Here is a 19,695-nt window from a genome sequence, read left to right on the forward strand (position 1 = left end):
TTATCGATTTCAGATATATACAAATAAAACTGTATACAAATGTCATAAGCAATAATTTCATCCATGAGATTTTCATAATTGAATAATGCAGGTACATGTGTAGCAAAATATGCGGATCAGTAACATGTAATTTCTTTAAAAGTGCAGAGTGTTTCAGAGTGAGCTTTTTAAAGGGTCTGTTCTTATGAGGAGACGTCCAAAATCAGAAAGTTTGGGCAACATGAACGTACTGAGACCATCTTTTACCAATTCTAAAAACACCAAGCACTAATATATTTTGTTTGAAACTTGAGTGTCAGTTCTTAAAAACATTAAAACCCTTTAAATATTTCATGTAAATAATCTGAAAAAACATTAAAGGAATAGTTGGTTCTGTTGCAGAGGGCGCTACACAAAATATTTTTTTTTGTTAGATAATGAAAAACTGAGTGTCAATTTGAAAGAACATACAATTTAAATGACAAAATCATCTTTGTTTGATCAAAATCAGTTCAGAGACGGCTGAAATATCCATAAGGATGTAACAATTTCTAATACTTGTGTACCACCACAAATATTAGATACCGGTAGTTTGAAAAAACTGTTGAAAAAACCGAAATAGCGCCTTTTACGTCGTATTTTAGCCAATGCCGATGTTGGCTTTTGTGTTCAATATATATTACGCACAACCAGCCGGCCCATATATTGATATTTTTAATTAAATAATTAATTAATGGTCACCGTATTTTTTTGAAAGTGGAGCTGAATTGGTATGATCGTATTGGCTACATTTCACACATTTTGGAGTCTAAAATTACATTCATAGCAATTTTAGAATTAAACAGGGCACTAGAAATGTAATAGATAAGAATAAAAGCAATAACCATGGACTTTGAAGGCTTTTGCGGTCTGAAAACAGAACTCAACTGTCCCTTTAAGGTGTCATTCCTTTAAGATGGATTATGATTAGTGTGTTATTCAATTCGGGCACATGTATAATATGACCTTTTCATCGATGGTGTACTAGCTCAAGCTTGGTGTACTGTACCACCATGATTCAGAGAACGATCACCATCCATCTTGGAAGTGCATATTCACACTCTCAAAGAAGGCGGCGCCATGCCTCATTTAGTATTCATATTCAAATAATGCCACCTGTCCAACTTGAAAATAAAAAAGTGGAAACTGAAGAAACACATGGGAGCAGTGTAGCTCTAGAAAGCTTCAAACAAGCTCTCTATTTAAAAATAGAAATATTAAATTTAATTAATTAATCTGCTGTGAGGATATTTCACTTTATTTTATACATTATTTTGTGATTAGAAGAAATTAAGAGTGATGGCTTAAAAAAAGGATGATTTAAGTTTGTCCCGCTTATTTTCCTTTTTTTCTAAATCATGATCAAAAGCAGGAAATATTTCTTTAGAGGGCCAGAAGGGCATTATCTTTACGTTAGTACATGTATGGTGGTGTGACCTTAGTTCACTATCTCACTGAATTGATTAGATTACGAAAGTCTGATATCACATGGAAAGAGGAACATATAATCACCGACAGACAGAATTTTCTTTGGAATTGGGTGTAAATTATGAAAATATTGACAAAAGATCAGGAAATTTTGCAATCATTTGTGTCTGTTCCCAAAAATTATTAACTTACCGAATAGGGTCTGGAAATCTTCATTTTGAGAGCAGATCTACATGTATATCCTCAAAATTGTAACTGAAAGTGGTGCCAACTGATTGTATGATATCTTGCCTTGCAAATTATTAATTTACCTTAATTTTGATGGATTGCATTTGTTGATAAATCAGCTGTAAATCCCTGTGCGTGAAGTAAGGTCTTGTTGTTTTTATGACTTTTTCATGAGTTACATACATGTATGTGCAGCGCGCACGCCAATCCGACATCAAATTTTTAGATCTCGATATGTCAGGAATCCTTTGACAATAATTTTCCCAGTTGAAACAATTTGTAGTGAAAAACTTTCCTGTCCATTTGGTAATAATTGAAATAAATAAATTTGTGTAGAACATGAGAAATCTTAGAATAGATCAGATATCACATTTTCTAATATTTTCAAAAATCTCAGAAAATGTTGGTCACCCATCATAATGTGACTTGATATTCTACTGGCTCTCAGCGGACAATAGCCACATGTACATACTGTGTACATGTACTGTATGTACACAGCTAATGTATGCTAAGTGTCACTTGATATGAAAAAGATTCAGTACTGTATTTTAGCCAAACAAAATATGACTTTACACCAGGTCAAACGAGGGCAAACATTTTTAGTCATAACAATAGTCCATTTTATTTTTGGTCTATTTTTGTTAGCAGCAGTGCATGCAAAAGTACAGCAGCGAACCAGGGCTCTCTTGACCTTTCAAAAAATGTTACTCAGAAAATTGCTAATGTCATTGCTTGACGGCGGCGAGACTTGTATACATAGCGCAGTGTCGCTGGTATAAGGTGATTAAGTAGCAATCTATGTGTATTTCATGCTCATCATGGAGCATCCTCACGTTTGCATGGCGTTCTCGTTCCAATTATGCGTTAGCTTATGACCATTTGGGGCTCATCAGAGAAGCGTTCCATCACGGTCGAGAGCGCAGGTGACGGTGACGCCACCGTGTGAGCCTCTTTTACGATCAAACGGGATCGACGAGTTTACGCACGGTCAGGTGCGGAAACAGAGCATTAGAGGGAGTGTTTAACCTGTGTAGATTTAATTAATTACAACTGTGTGCTTGTTTGAGATGTGTAGACAATGGAACGTATGGTAATCAATGATGAATGATGATGTACAGCAGGACGTAAAACCGTAGGTATAAGAATATGGGGGAGGGGAGATGTACACGATAGTGGTGGTTATTTTACCTGACAGCTAAGAAAGCAATACATGCTTGTTAGTAAGCAACCAGAAGACCGACGGCTTAAGGTCCTATCCGAGGGACCTGGTAATGAGGATTAATACCTTACCAAAGGGCACTAGCGCATCGTTTTGGTTTCGAACCCGGGTCACCTGATAACGAGACCACTTCTCTACCATTCAGAGCTATCGCGCCTCCTCAAACTGTATGAAACTACTACAGTAAAATATTAGACATACAATATATTCATCTTGCAGTGCCTCAGCCCTTCATCCTACCATTAGTATCATCTGTTTTGAGCCAGTAAGGCATTAACTCATACACTGTACATGCATGTAACCCAGAGCTAATGCCCTTCTTGCTCTGAACAGATGGTATTAGATTAAGAGCTGCAGATACATATGAAATCAATTTCATTATACTATTCATCTTTGTGTAGCAAGGATCCTCTGTGTCATACCCCCTTTGAATTTATTGATGAGGGGGGGGGGGGGGGGGGGCGTGTCTTTCCAGTATGTATGAAAGACATCCAAACTGTAATTGAATTTTGAAATATTGATCTTCATCACTTTGCCCTCATTATATGGATAGTTTTTGTGTCGGAAATCATTTGTTCATCAATGAAGGCAATATTATGATTATTATAATCATTATTATCATTACTATTCAGTACATGTTTCAACCCTACATGTACAGTGTGTACCTTAAAATGTATGAACATCATAAATATCCTATGATTGGCTAGAATGCATTTATGTAAATGAACCTTTTCGAATCATATCAACATTTTCCTCAGTAGTATTACTAGAAGATAAAGGCAATGTACAATCCTTGAAAACATATACATACATGTATATTTTACGTGCAAACAATGCTGTCCTATTATTCATGTTGACTCATACAAAACTATATTTATATTACAATATAATTTACATATACACCATGTACATACATATACACCATGTACATACATACATGTAACCATACAATCGTGTTTTATACAAGAGAGAAAAAATGCCCTTGTATTGTTGACCTGCAAACAGAGCACATACATGTAACTTCCAATAAAAGTGAACTTTTTTTATTCAGTGTATAATAAAACAAATGTCTTGAAGCAATATAAATTCTCCTATACATTTCGGAACTTTGAATTCTTATACAGTTCCTTCTGTGATGGAAAGTTGTTACTTTTCCTTTGAAGATTATGATGAAATGAATATTTTCTTTATACAGTGGCTTATGAATGAGTTTGATCTGCAGGATGTTAAATTTTAACGTTGTAACTAGATCCAAGTATTGAGGGTAAGATAGGGTGTGAAGAAAGGGATTCCCTTACTAATGGGCTAATCTGAACATGTTAAGATAAGGGTTGCATTTCAGATTATGAGCTAATTAATGAGGCAATTAAAGCCTATATTACATGTAGGTCAGCTAGGTCTACCCTTTCTCTCTATTTCTTGTTCTGTTTCTCTCTCTTATGTTTCTAATTCTTTCTTCCTCTATTTCCTCTTTTTTTCTCTCAGTTTCTCCCCCAATCTCTCTCACTGTCTCCCTTCAAAGTTACACTGCAAGTAAAAGCCATTGTTTTCCTTACAATCCAGAGTTGTGTTGAATTGTACCCATAAACATGGCTGGTAGATTTTTTTTTTATATTGGTAAGATGTTATACATGTGTATACACTGTAGTGCAAAAATAATCACATATCATACTGCCTCCCAGGCTAATGGAATATCCATGTACAAAATATATTTTTGGAGGAGCTAGGGGGTAAGATATTGATAAGAAGCACCAATGAATAATGAAACAGTTTAAATGCTCTTTTCTTCAAGTTATACATTGTATACAGTCAATTTGATGGCATGTACATGTGCATTTATAAGGCATTTAAAGAGTATACAGTAAATTTGATGGCATACGTGTGCATGTACATTATAAGGCATTTAAAGTGTATTTGAATGCATGTACAGTAAGATACAGATGTGCATTGTATTTTTTCCGCATGTGTACACAAGTTGTACAGAATTACTGAGCACAATACTCAATAGATCGTACCTACCATTGCTAAGTGAATTGTTCATTCCGATTCATACACGATTATCTGCATGTGCAGGAATGTGCAGCGAAGAATTCATGCGTGTGTTCAATGCATGTTCACGGTACTTTAGGGACATAATGTGATTAATTCAATATTAAAGTTCTGCTTACAGTACGTGAAAGGCAAGCAGTGGGACTGAGGTCCAGTTTTGCCTGCTACAATTGTATTTGTGTTTGCGATTAGGACTTGATCTTTGGCAAAGGATTACTTTTGTGTACTTAGCTCTATATGCAAAGAATCTGGTTCAATGGTTGGACAGTTTAATTTATTCTTTATCTTAATCATTGAAGAAAAAAACAATGGCAATGTTACTCATTATATACCGTGTAAAATATGCAAGTAGAGATACAGTGTATGATAGCAAAAAGAAACAAAAAAGAGAATAAACTACAGTTACAACACAAATATTAGTAAAAACTTGTGAGGCATGTAGTTTAAAACAAGCTACAGTAAAACATTGTCCAGTACAAGATGTGTGTATGTACATGTATACTACATGCAGGGCACTTGTCAGTGACAGCTAGGCACATTATCACTCATGGGAAGGGAAATACAGTCCTCTCAAAGATTTAAATCTTGAGTTTTTATGAAATAGATGCACTGATACGGTAATTAAAAAAATTGTGTCCTTAGATCGATTGTCTTGACTTCAATTTCAAACTGTCAAAGGTTACACTTTTTCATATTGTTTTGTAAAATATCACCAGCAACAGCAACAACAACAAAACCAACAACAACAATGGTAATATTAAACTATTAAGCTCACCTTTCAGTTTCAGAAAGGTAGATGTTTTATAATTTCAATAACTTTAATGTTAACAAGTCACTGAAAATGAATGCACCTCAGTATGGTCATCATCATCATGTAAACTGTGAGTCATATTCAACAATTGACAAATACAAGCAGGCTTCTAACATTTAAATTGTACATTTTCAAAGATTTCAACATGAGACAAACATGCCGGCATATACAAAGTGCAGATAGGTGAATGCTGACCAGCATATATAACTAAAAATAATTGAATTACCAGTGACTTGTAACCTTGCATCTGATTTTCAAACAGCAGGTCTATAATCAAAGTACAGTCACTTGGTATTTACACTGTACTTGGATAAGATTTACAGTCAATATCTTCCCAGGAATAAAAAGCTGCTAATACACTGATGTACATGTATCTCAAACTCAATGTGCAGTGTGCTCTATGTGCATCATAGAGATACATGGCAAGTTTGTTTGTGGTAAACTGGTCGATTCTGAATTACATATTTTGCGAGGCAGGTAAATTGAATTCATTTGTTTTTCTCATTTCAGGGCATACATTTCTTATCCTTATGATTAATGAAACCGAATAAGCCTGCATAAATATGTAAAGCGGATTATTGGTTTGGAAAAAGAACCAAGGTTCTGATGATTAATTTTGTTTTTCCTTTTCTTTCTTCTTCACTGGCTGCCATATATATTATGCAGAGCATTTTCATATATAATTCCTCTATGCTGCAAATCTTTTTATGCATTTTATATCTTCATGATTTTCTTTCTTGAAGATTACATGTATGATGATTTTGTTTAAAGTTTTTGTTAAAGATGCACTTGGTTTCAGAAGCATTTGATCAGTTTTGATTGTGTCTGTAAAGTACAGTAGCGAAGTTGGGAAGTCTGGAGATTTTTACAGCACCTCAGGCTCAGTCCTACTGCCAAACCAACTCCAAACCGACCGATTCTTGGAATTTTTGTGTTGTCTCTTCTCATCCATATGTCTGTCTCATTGCTTTGACTGGAGTAGTATTAGTTTTGTTCACAGGTTATAACTGTATTCAATACATGATTACTTGCTGAGCAATTATTATTCATTGTTCATCTATATTGATTTTGCTTGTTTTGCCCAAGTATTAGGTTAGTCACAAGGACACAGTTGCATACATGTAGGCCTTTTGTGAGTTTGAGGTGGAAAATTGTAGCGTCAACTGTTGTTATTATTTTTTTCTTTCTTCAAAATGTGGTTGCATGCTTTAGTTTTATGAGTCACATGTTTTAGAGAAGGATATGTTTATGTTGATGAAGGAAAATTGTATTTATGAATCAGAAATTTCAAAAAGAGAGTCAAACACAGTATGTACATGACAAAATAAAGCTACATGTACATGTAGGTCAAGGAGAGAGAAACAGAGAGAGAGAATGAATGAGATTCAGAGAGATATGGAGAGAGAGGTAATGAGAGAGAGGAAAATAGAGAGAGAGAGAGAGAGAGAGAGATGGAGAGAGAGTTAGAGAAACAGGTAGGTAGCTAGAGAAAACTATAGGGAGAAAGAATAGGCACTAGCTGTGAGCGTGAAATGCCTTCATTGATAAGAGTTGTTGAAGCAGACAATTATTATGCTTTTCTCCGCTCATGACCTTTATTGTATTGGCTACAGTAGTTGTGCTATACATGTACGTCTTTACGATAATACAAAATATTTCGCTATTAAACTAGATTGAGCAAACTATACCACATCCACCACAACCTGGTCTTATATTTCTTAAAACAATGAATGAAGCCCATCCATCAATCTCATGATGTATTTACATGTACAGCCAATGGGAAGGGGAAATGAATCACTACTTTTTATGTAAACTTAGCAAATTTTTTGTGCGTAATAGAAGCAAAGGGCCAAAGTCAGAAAAGAGGGGTTTGCTTGCCACTACTTCACAAACTAAGCACCTTGTTTATTCAAAAGATTCTATCATAATACACATTACACAATATTTCAGAAGTTTTGTTTTTAAATTTTAGCGGTCACCCCTAAATCAGAGGGAGCGTCCCAAAAGGGGCCCTTTTGATGAAAAATAGTACTTTGTAAATATTATAATTGAATGTTCTGTCTCACTGGTACTTCTCTCCTTTTGTTTATAATGCAGATGCTTTTATGCGATATCTTATTTGTTTCTGTGTTTTTTACAAGTGTACTTTACAAATCTCATAAATTATTATTATTTTTACTACAGTACATGTTAAAGGTTTCTTTGATAGAGAAAGAACGGGAGGTTTCTAGGGAGAAAAAAATTCGGTCAAAAGGGATCAAATTGCTTTCAGAGACTGTCCTGGGAAAATGAACTTATTTTATGGGTGGTTATTTTCCCAGTATATGGATTTCAAATTGGCAATTTGCAGTTGCAGATGAAAGTATTAGAGGTGAAATATAGCCTGTTCAGAAATGGAAATTCTTACGACCCTCGTATAGAGAAGCGTTGTATACAAAAAAAGATTATAGTGAAAGGAAGGAACAGAGTAGAAAACAGTGTACTGTGTTGTATTAACAATCGTTGTATAAAGACATGAATTTTCAAGAGATTGATTGACATGTCAGCTAGCCAATCAGCAGTGTGTGTGTTCATGATAAGCCCCGCCCATTTATATGATTTTGTACAATACAACGTGCAAACTATATGTAGATGCTGATTCTTAATTGAATTTTTATTCCAAACGATGGTCAAACAGGTGCTTCGCGATACCAAATTGATAAACGATCAGACTAGTGAAAAATTAATTACCGTAAATCTCCGTGTAAAGTTTTTGTTAAAGATGCACTTGGTTTCAGAAGCATTTGATCAGTTTTGATTGTGTCTCTAAAGTACAGTAGCATATGATTGGAATAATTCTTGAACATTTTTATTGACTATTTTTCAGTCCTTGACAAATTTTTCATGATAAAAAAAGAGCGCAATTAGTTATTACTACCATGCATGTCAAATGTCTAGGCCCTACATTTTCATTAGTCTCTCCATTGATTCTGTTTAGTTTAATGAATGATGTGAATTCCTCAACTGTCTTCAACATGTAAATCTTGACGATGGAATGAAAACCCTTCTGCATCGAAGGAAGGATGAGCCCTTTTGCTTTAGGCATTTTAGAAAGGAGCGAGAGAGGAAGATGTGAAGACCGAGAGAGGAAGATGTGAGGAGCGAGAGAGAAAGATGTGAGGACTGAGAGAGAGAGATGTGAGGACCGAGAGAGAAAGATGTGAGGAGCGAGAGAGAAAGATGAGAGGACCGAGAGAGGAAGATGTGAGGAGCGAGAGAGAAAGATGAGAGGACCGAGAGAGAAAGATGAGAGGACCGAGAGAGAAAGATGAGAGGACCGAGAGAGAAAGATGAGAGGACCGAGAGAGGAAGATGTGAGGACCGAGAGAGGAAGATGTGAGGAGCGAGAGAGGAAGATGTGAAGACCGAGAGAGAAAGATGAGAGGAACGAGAGAGAAAGATGTGAAGAAAGAGAGAGAAAGATGTGAGGACCGAGAGAGAAAGATGAGAGGACCGAGAGAGAAAGATGTGAGGACCGAGAGAGAAAGATGTGAGGACCGAGAGAGAAAGATGTGAGGACCAAGAGAGAAAGATGTGAGGACCGAGAGAGAAAGATGAGAGGACCGAGAGAGAAAGATGTGAAGAAAGAGAGAGAAAGATGAGAGGAAGATAGTAATGGGGAGTGAAGAGTATTCCCAATATATCTTCTACATTATGATGAGTAAGAAGCATTATGATGAGCATACATGTACATGTATATTGAACTGTGCTTGCCCTCTCTACAGTGCATGCAGAGGCACAGGTGTTGACACGTTGGGTGAGATATATGGGAGTTGTGTTGCATACAGTGTAGATGTATAGTCAGACATCCGTCATGTAGGCCCACATGCTCTCTTACATGTTGGTGAAAATGGAATACACTTGACATTATTACATAAATTTAGATCTACGTCTAGACATTGAGATACTTTAGCTCCATTGAGATTAATATTTGAAAATGATAATGTAATTATAATTGCTCATCTATAGACGAAAATAAGAAAGTTATCTCCCATACCCTGTGGGAGAACTGTCCATTTACTGTAGCTGTTTGTTGGACTGATGGTAGTGGTGGTGAAGAGATGGTGTGATGATGATGATGATGACGATGATGATGATGATGATGACGATGACGATGACGAGGACAACGACGATGATGATGATGATGATGATGACGATGATGATGATGCTGATGCTGATGATGATGATGCTGATGCTGATGCTGATGCTGATGCTGATGCTGATGATGATGATGCTGATGATGATGATGATGCTGACGATGATGATGATGATGATGATGATGCTGACGATGATGATGGTGATGGTGATGATGATGATGATGATGATGACGATGATGATGATGGGTAGGATAATGGAGATCTTCATTAAGATGATTGCTATGAATAACATATATTTGTCACCATGTTTCTGTCAAAACAAATTACATGTACATGAAGCATTTAAAACTTAATTAATACACCCTTGAAGAAAAGGTTTTATTCTCCCACAAAAAAAGAACAAGTAAAAAGAAAGGAATTACTCTTTCAATATAACTTAGGAAACAAATCAAGACGTCCTTGCATGTTCATCTACTCTTGTACTTTATTCTTTATTTCAAAATTTCAAAGCTTGACCATTTAATGAATACAATCATCTACATCATTGCTTTCGGAGGTAGCATTGGCATGTTTACTTTGTACCATGATTCATTTCTGTGCTATCATCTCCATACCGGTTGCTATGAGATGCTCACTGGAGTATTCGTTGAGATGGAATTATAATTGTTGGTTGAGGGGGGTATCATATCACAGTACAAGGGTGTGATGGTATGGCAGCTGGAATAGCACTCCATTGATCCATCTCTCTGGTTACTATCTAAACTATCTATGCCTCTTCAACTCATAATTTTAAAGGTGCTACTTAAAATTTCATAAGACGCCATGTAGCCATATATCTCTTGTTACTAGTAAATAAACTATATGTATCTATGCCTCAACTTAAAGTTTTAAAGGTGCCATTTAGAATTCCATATGTAGAATCTGAACTACATATACTTAGTTTCAAAGATGCTCTTTAACATGGGAAATTAGTATAAAAATAAAAGTTGTTGAATTGTAGAGAGATGTACATTTACATGTGCATGAACTTGTACCAAGTGTGCCTAAAAAACTTTAACGATTTAAAAAATATAAATATAAATGATCATTCAATGTTTTAAAGACTGATTATATTTTCCTCATTTTTCTAAATGCATTATCAAAAATGCTTTGGAGAAAAGGCATGATTATCCTGTTTGCTTACCAATATCATTTTTTGAGAAATATGTTATGATACTTACATGTACATGTACATGCATTTGTCATAATATTCTTGTATACATGTGCATGATGCAGTATCTTTAAGTTTCATCATCTTTAAGTAGTTGTGAACTTTTCTTTTTCATGTTTCGATAACAAGTTTTTGTTGGGGTCCAGTTTCTTATGAAGGGTCAAGTTTCTTGTGATGGCTAAAGTTCTGCATATTTTTTGATCATTTTGGTTGTCTACCTAGAGTTGATATCACCTTTCAGATCGTGTTTCTGAAGTTAAGGTCAAACATTGAAATATTTATCAGAGAATAAAGAAGAGAAATAAATAGAGTGAGATGCAAACTTGCCAGACTGCGGGGTCAAGGGAGATGTGTATTATTGAGAAAGAAACTTGACCAGTGCACTGTAGTGTTGACTCTTCAAGTCCACTTTTCTCTTTAGCATCCACTCTAAGCTAGAGTGTAAATATCAGTCTCTTTCACATCTCAATATAAAGCCTGTAAGTAAACCTAGTCACACTGTCAAACTCATTCCAAACTTACCAATATACACTGTATATGTATACAATGGAAAACAACAGAAACTTGCCCACTTGTGAAAAGGCTTTTTTTGTTGTTTCACTCTGGTGTGTGTCTCATCAAAGACTGAGACATTACTCTGGAGATCAACTTCTTCACTCTCCACTCAAATAGAAACATATAAAACTAAACTATTGCAAATCCTCAATAGAAAAAAATGGAAGACATTTAATACATCTTTGTAGCATTATTGTTACATAATCAATGAGAGGGAGGGAGAGAGAGAAGGGGGAGATAGAGTGAACGGGAGAGAGAGAGAAGAGGAGAGAGAGAGAGAAGAGAGAGAGAGAAGAGAGAGAGAGAGAGAAGAGGAGAGAGAGAAGAGAGAGAGAGAAGATAAAGAAGAGAGAGAGAGAGAGAGAGAGAGATGGTAAATCCTAACATAGACGTCTATGATCCTAATGACAAACATGGTAAAGCAGCTCAATGAGCTCACTAGATGATACAGTGTTTGGATTCTTCTTCTCAAGATTGACTTGAGTAAACATGGATGATGCAAGGAGAAGACAGAAATAGAACCATGCCACATGTTCTTTTATTACACTGCAGTGACGTTAGACTTTATCTGCAGAAAAGGGGAAATTAACAAAATTATTTGGATTTAACCAATTTGTCAGAGTTACAGTACATGTAGGTCCATGGTTACAGTAAATCCATCACCTGTGAGCAGTTTAATATACCTTCTGTTCGTGCGAGTTCTTTTTTAATTTGGTCAAGAAGTTACCTGATTTGGTGTTGTATATAAGTCACACACAGTGATGCTCTTTTCCCTAGAGCTCCTTTCCAATTGACCAGAGCTCTTTAGGAGTTTTCTAGAGCTAAATAGCTCACTGCTCCCATGTATTTTGTTTGCTACCTGTAATTGTACTTAGGCCCTTGTATGATGGTTTACTTATCTTAGGGATGAGATTTTATTGATTTTTTATTTTTTTTTATGCTTTTAAAGTGTATATAGTGGATATTAAAGTATCACCTGGTTTCATAACAAAGCACCCTAAATACCAGTTGTAACAAAATGCATAGAAGTGTGTTTTTATATTTGTCACTTTTGCCTACAAAATTTGCATTAACTTGTGCAGGGAGTGTAAAAACCACATAATGAGAATTTCTGCATTTTAAGTATGAAACCCATATGTGCCGGTCCACCAATGTGTGCTTGCCATGTCTAAAAGTGCGTGAAATAGTCTTTCTTTCATCATTCGCCCCATCAATAGATCTCCTTTCCCCTTCAATAGACCCCCATTCCCCTCCCACCGTTCCTCTTTTTTCATTTCTTTTTTGTCTGGTCAATTTGAGGTCCCTTTTCATACTTTCTTTTGTCCCAACCTGATTGATTTTCTAGTTGATGCAGCTAGAAACCACATTTGATATCTTTTGTATTCTGGAGAGAGGAAAACTGCTGCTATTCAGAATGTGCAGCAGTAATTTTGATTGAAAGTGAGCTTTTGTTCACGTCATTACATCAACATGAACAAATTGGACTGTTGTAGAATTGCTTGTAAACATGTGTGTAAACATGTGTGTATTGCTATTGAATTGAAAATTACATCATGTGGTGGGTTGGAGGTGGTGGGGGGGGGGGGGGGGGCTTCTTTCTACTCTTTTATCCCTATTTTCCTCTTTTGTTGTTAATTACCATTGTTAATATTTTGTCTATTTCATTATTCTGCTTATCTAATCCATCCTTGCTTAATTAGAATTAATTACATGTACATGTACATGTATTGTACCTTTGATAGTGCTGTGAGACCACGACATGGTTTTAACTTAGAAAGATGAAAACAGTACTTACCAGACAATTTAAGGAATTAATCACCTTTGTGTTTAGCAAGGAAAAAGGATATTGAATAATTAAAAACAAATGTTATCAAGTCGTATTTTGCAGTATACCCTCTTCAACTTTGTCCTTTATTATCTATTACATAATCTTTTCCTTTTTGTTGCTGAAACATACACTAGCTTTTATTGTGAGTGCTCCCATAAAGCTGTAAAGAGGATTAATGATTACTCCTGTTAATCACCTAGTAAACCCTCCAGCACCAGTTGAAGGGAGGATTGTTTGTTGAAGGGGGTGTGAAAGTAATTTCCGCTAACCCTCAATGGTTGGTTGGTCAGTCTATCGTCTGGACAATGATAGACCCTGTGCTTTTACTTGTGGTCAGGAAACTGGCCACTTGAAAGAATTGTATAGCTCTCAAATTTTAAAGCCACACCTGCAAGTATTATTTAGTTAAAGGCTATAGCAATATAATACAAATAGTTAAAACTTTCGTCAAGGCTGGACAGAACAAGGTCCACAACTCTTGATACCCATAATTAAAAATCAGGTGGCTCATGAATGCATACAGCCCCCGAAGATTTCAGATTTAAAACGATTGTTTGGTGCCCTACATGTTACTGCCCTTGTGACATGGTAGTCACAAAAAACAGCAATTTTTCACCATAACTTCAGAAAGACCAGAACATATTACATGTAGGTGCACAGATGCAGAGGGATATGTGGAATTTCATAGATATAATATGTTCACATCTTTTTCCAATTGGAATATATGAAAAGTGTGTGAGAAATTATGGGATGTATGGTTGAATGAGATTCTCCAGATATCTTTGAATTTCAGGTTGATGTATTAAACTCCTTGATAGTGCATTGCCATCAAATGTGATTTTGATTTTTATCATATTACTTGAATCATTTCTAATTATTCTTACTTTCTCTTCTATCTTTCTCAGATGAACGAGGAGATATTCAAAAGAAAACCTTCAGCAAGTGGGTTAATGCACAACTAGTCCAGGTAAGGATCCATTTATCAATGTCAATTATTTCTTGTTTCATGGAAAGAATGGGTTGCCATGGTAATTGTTGACTTGTCCAGATATAAGGTCCCCAGCATGCGAGTATACCCAAGGTTTAACTCACATTTCATTTGTTTTGAGCCAGAAGAACCTCACTCTGTGTAAGGTTATATGTTAAAGGTAATACAAAGTTTTGGTATGGGGTCATGAATTTTGTTCAAATGAACATATTGGAAGCATATGCGTTCCTACAATATTCAATGATCGTTGTCGCGGGTGAAATGGAATCTAAAGTGATGAAGTTGTAAATGATTAACTATTTTTATTGTATAGCTCCCTCTCAAGGTCAAGATATTAATTTAACTATAAAACAATGTTTCTTGACTATAATCGACTGATTGGCTATTCCCGTTTGGAAATTATATATCACAACTACATATTCATGAGATTTTCATGGTCATAGCTACCATTGTATGGCTGTAGGCGCTATTTCAAATTTATTAAAATTTACCTGGAGCACCGGTAAATTTTGATATTTAATTTTTCTCAAAAGCAGAAGTGTTTTAGGAGCTAAATTTTGTACTGCTTATAATACGTCCACATGGGCATCCAAATATATCCAAATTGTAAAGAATTACTATCCAGCAAATTTTCAAAATTTACCAAAACTTTGTATTTTACCTTTAATACCCTTATGGCTAGTGCTAGTGTTGATCACCATCAGTTGATACGTGTACACATTTGTAAAGAGCAAACCAAGAACATTCATTTTTTCTTCCCTCAATCATTCATTATAGAAATGTATTTCTTCATAGGCCCAGTCATTCATTTCTTTATTCACCCATTCATTCATTCTTTCATTCATTCTTTCATTCATTCTTTCTTTCATTCTTTCATTCATTCATTCATTCTTTCATTCATTTATTCATTCTTTCATTCATTCATTCATTCATTCATTCATTCATTCATTCATTCTTTCATTCATTCATTCATTCATTCATTCATTCATTCATTCTTTCATTCATTCATTCATTCTTTCATTCATTCATTCTTTCATTCATTCATTCATTCATTCATTCATTCATTCTTTCATTCATTCATTCATTCATTCATTCATTCTTTCATTCATTCATTCTTTCATTCATTCATTCATTCATTCTTTCATTCATTCTTTCTTTCATTCATTCATTCATTCATTAATTCTTTCATTCATTCATTCTTTCATTCATTCATTCATTCATTCATCCATCCATCCATCCATCCATCCATCCGTCCATCTGTCCATCCATCCATCCATCCATTCATTCATTCTTTCTTTCATTCATTCTTTCAGTCATTCTTTCATTTATTCATTCTTTCATTCATTCATTCTTTCATTCATTCATTCATTCATTCTTTCATTCATTCTTTCAGTAATTCTTTCATTCATTCTGTCATTCATTCATTCATTCATTCATTCATTCATCCTTTTATTCATTCTTTCATTCATTCATCCTTTTATTCATTCTTTCATTCATTCATCCTTTTATTCATTCTTTCATTCATTCATCCTTTTATTCATTCTTTCATTCATTCATCCTTTTATTCATTCTTTCATTCATACATCCTTTTATTCATTCTTTCATTCATTCTTTCATTCATTCATTCTTTCATTCATTCATCCTTTCATTCATTCTTTCATTCATTCATTCATTCATTCATTCTTTCATTTATTCATCCTTTTATTCATTCTTTCATTCATTCTTTCATTCATAATATATTTCTATATTTATTGAATAAACTTTGCAATGTAACACCAATGTAACATTAGACCATGGGCCAAGCCTCAAAATTCTTCAGTTCCGTTGTCCCCACCTGGGAAGTACTTTATTTTGTCCCAAATGATCAATGGACATATATCGAAGAACAAATGGTGAATGTTCACATCCCCAAATTTGAGCATTTGTTCACTATTTTGAAGTAAAGTTGCAAAAATCACTGTACCCGACATGTAGTACCGGTATGTAGCAGACAGCCATGTAGAAACTGGTTTTCATAGAGATCTTCCACACAGGGCATTTTATCGTTCACATATAATGTTTTGGAAGACCTCGGTTGTGAGATCAGTTGGTTGAAAAAGAAGGTTACAGTCTTTGTGGAGGATACCATACAAATCTTGAATGGAATTCTTTCCCATCTCATTTAATGACTTTCAAGAGATCTACAATGCTCATCCTTGCTTAACGATGGAGGGTAACTAATGCATTTCTACCATTATAAGGGCATCACTACACCTGTTCACACTGGAAGGAATAATGATTAATGATTAATACTTAATGTGAATGTTACTATAAAACCTAATCAGATTTGCTTGTGTGAATGGCTTCAAGCACAGCAGAGGTTCAGACATTTCTCCTTTGTACTATAAGAACTGTATCTTGAAAATCAGGATCTAACATTTGCTCTGGGATTCATGTCATCAAATGTATAGGGTCAGGCTTAGGGTTGCAAGCGTTGGGTCCAGGGTTTAATTTAGGAAATCGGTTAAAGGTCATGCAAAGTTGTGGGAAATTTTTTAAATTGGATGGATAGTAATTCTTTAACATTTTGATATATTTAGATGCCCATGTATTATAAGCACTAGAAAATTTAGCCCCCCCCCCCTAAAACACTTCTGCTTTCAAGAAAATTGAATACTGGTAATCAAAATTTACTGGTGCTCCTGGTAAATTTCAAATATTTCAACTAGCGTCAAAGGCCATTCCATGGTAGCTGTGACCATGAAAATCTCAGAATATGCAGTTCTGATATATAATTCTAAACAGGAATAGCAAATTGGTCGATTGTAGTCAAGAAACATTGTTTTAAAGCTATAGTAATATCAGTCTTGAGAGGGCGCTATACAACATAAAGAGTTTATTATTTACAATTGCATCATTTTAGACTCGATTTCAACCGTGACAAGGATCGTTGAATATTGTAAGATCGCATATGCTTCCAATAAGTTCATTTGAACCAAATTCATGACCCCATCCCAAAACTTTGTATTACCTTTAATGTAGGAAATTACCACAGAACAATTGTCACAGGACCATAATTATATCATACAACCGTACAATATGTTGCAGTTGTAATCTAGATGTACAAGAACTGTATTCCTGAGTACGACTTTGTGCATGTGACCAGGTAGAACAATATTTGATTACCATGTGTACCGATATGTATGTTTTGTCCTTGATGCTTTGATTATATATGTATATATTTTTTATATTAGAGCATTTTTATCTTTCTTGTGTGAATGGTCTGTATTGATCCCGAATTCACCGTTATTATAAAGATTTATATATGACGACCAATGATAGAGTCTTTTCTAGTGTTACAGAATGGAGGTCAAAAAACTGTTTTGTTGATGCTTTTTTGTTGTTGGTTTTTAAGCAAGAGTTTAAAGATAAAGTTGAGTTCTTGTCATGCGATTGCATTGTGAAAGAAACGGTGTGGAATCGATCAGAAAAGGTTGATCATCTGGCATATAAGTATGTGTGTGTATTGCAAGGTTCTAGAATCATCAAAATGATAAAAAACTTGGCCAAGTCTTGGTGAAGGTACAAACACTGTGCACAGAAGGATGTACCGTAAATCTTCGTGTATAAGGCGCACCTGTGTATAAGGCGCACACCTATTTTTTTGGGGAAAAAAAAAAAAAAAAAAATTGTTTTGTTGTTGTTTTGTTGCCGATAACCAACGCGAGGAAGGGCCTTCATTTTACATCAAGGTGCAGTTGAAGTTGTGAACTTGTCACAAATAATAGTTACAATGTCGTTGTAGAAGAATGTGTAAGATCATTAATGTAAATTAAAAACAGGTCCAGACTCTAAGGCTTCATGATACCAAGTGTTCCACACCAGCCTCATCACATCACCTACATGTAGCAGAAGCACTGTGTTCTATGCCAAAATCATGTCATGCATGATATGAATAGCATCCTATAAATTTCTGACAATGGAGTACCTAGGATAGAACCTTGTGGTACACCATTTGTTATAGAAAAAAAAATTGAGGAATTATTATTATAAACTACATATTGAGATCTATTAGAAAGATTACTTTCAAACCAAGATGACAGACAAATTTGAGTGTTGTTGTAGTTTCCGAGTGGTGAGTCAACACACTGATTACTGAGCTGGGAGACATTGCCAGGCATAGCGCCATAAATATTTAAAAAAAAAAAAAAAAAAAAAAAAAATTCTGTACCTGTGTATAAGACGCACCCCGACTTTCAAATTTTTTCGGCGGCAAAAAAGTGCGCCTTATACACGGAGATTTACGGTATATGGGACTACACGAACACGTGGCGTAAAAATCTGTCCCGATTTTTACGATGTTACATGCCATATTTAGAATATGAAGGCATGTGAAGAGTCATACTTTTCAGGGAGCATGTTTTATCTGATGTTCTTCCACACTTGCATAATAAGAATGATAACGCTCACAAATTAATTTTCACCTCTTCCCAGAACTCAACCTTCTCTTTAAAATACAGATTATCTACAAATTCTTGTATTGAAACTGCTTTTCTAGAAAAACATCTTGAGTTGTTGGTTTTATGAAGATAAAAATAATTAATACATTCACACATTGTGGACAAGTGGATACATGAAATCTTTTGTATCGTGTGCTAGTCTGAAAGGGCTTGGTTCCTGATTTTTGCTCAGATAATTTATACTTTTAAATCCAATATGTTTTTAAATATATCACCTTATGATGGTATTTGTAGATTTTTTGGGATCCTGTCACTCATAAATAAAAACTTAAAGTTTTGAGCAGAGTTATTGTTACAAATACTTGAAATATAGTGAAAGGTAAACAATTTGTTTTTTCTATTTGAATGTGCCATAAGCCATTGCTTTAAACCTGCCATGAATGACAATACTCTTACAGACAGATTCCTTTTTTTTTAGATGTATATGTCTTTTTTTCCTTCTGACAACCATGCTGTCATTTGAGATTGATTTCAAAATGTCAAATTCCCTACATGTATATGCCTGTGAACATTGTGTCATCTAACAAGAAATTGATCCTTGATAACATTCTGTCAATATCTCATATTTGCTTTGTAACCCAAATTGAATACCAATTGTTTACTCCATAACCCACTGGCAGAGCAAATTGCATGATGTGCTCCCTTCGGACACATAAGAAAATGTCCATTTGGGGGGAATTATGCATTATGCAGAGGAATATTGTCTTACGCAGAGCCAAATCTGAA

General features: G+C 35.0%; 1 protein-coding gene across 1 annotated transcript in view; it reads left to right on the forward strand.

The window, feature by feature from the left end:
- Positions 1–14,383: 14,383 nt before the first annotated feature.
- Positions 14,384–19,695, forward strand: part of dlp (dystrophin-like protein) — a gene marked incomplete at both ends in the record, with an annotated part of 108,870 nt that continues 103,558 nt past the window's right edge. The window contains 1 exon segment of the mRNA NM_214496.1: positions 14,384–14,449. Within this exon segment, the coding sequence (NP_999661.1) occupies positions 14,384–14,449 (66 nt within the window).

The sequence above is a fragment of the Strongylocentrotus purpuratus genome, unplaced genomic scaffold (assembly GCF_000002235.5).
Source record: "Strongylocentrotus purpuratus isolate Spur 01 unplaced genomic scaffold, Spur_5.0 spur5_scaffold_21, whole genome shotgun sequence".
NCBI lineage: Eukaryota > Metazoa > Echinodermata > Echinoidea > Camarodonta > Strongylocentrotidae > Strongylocentrotus > Strongylocentrotus purpuratus.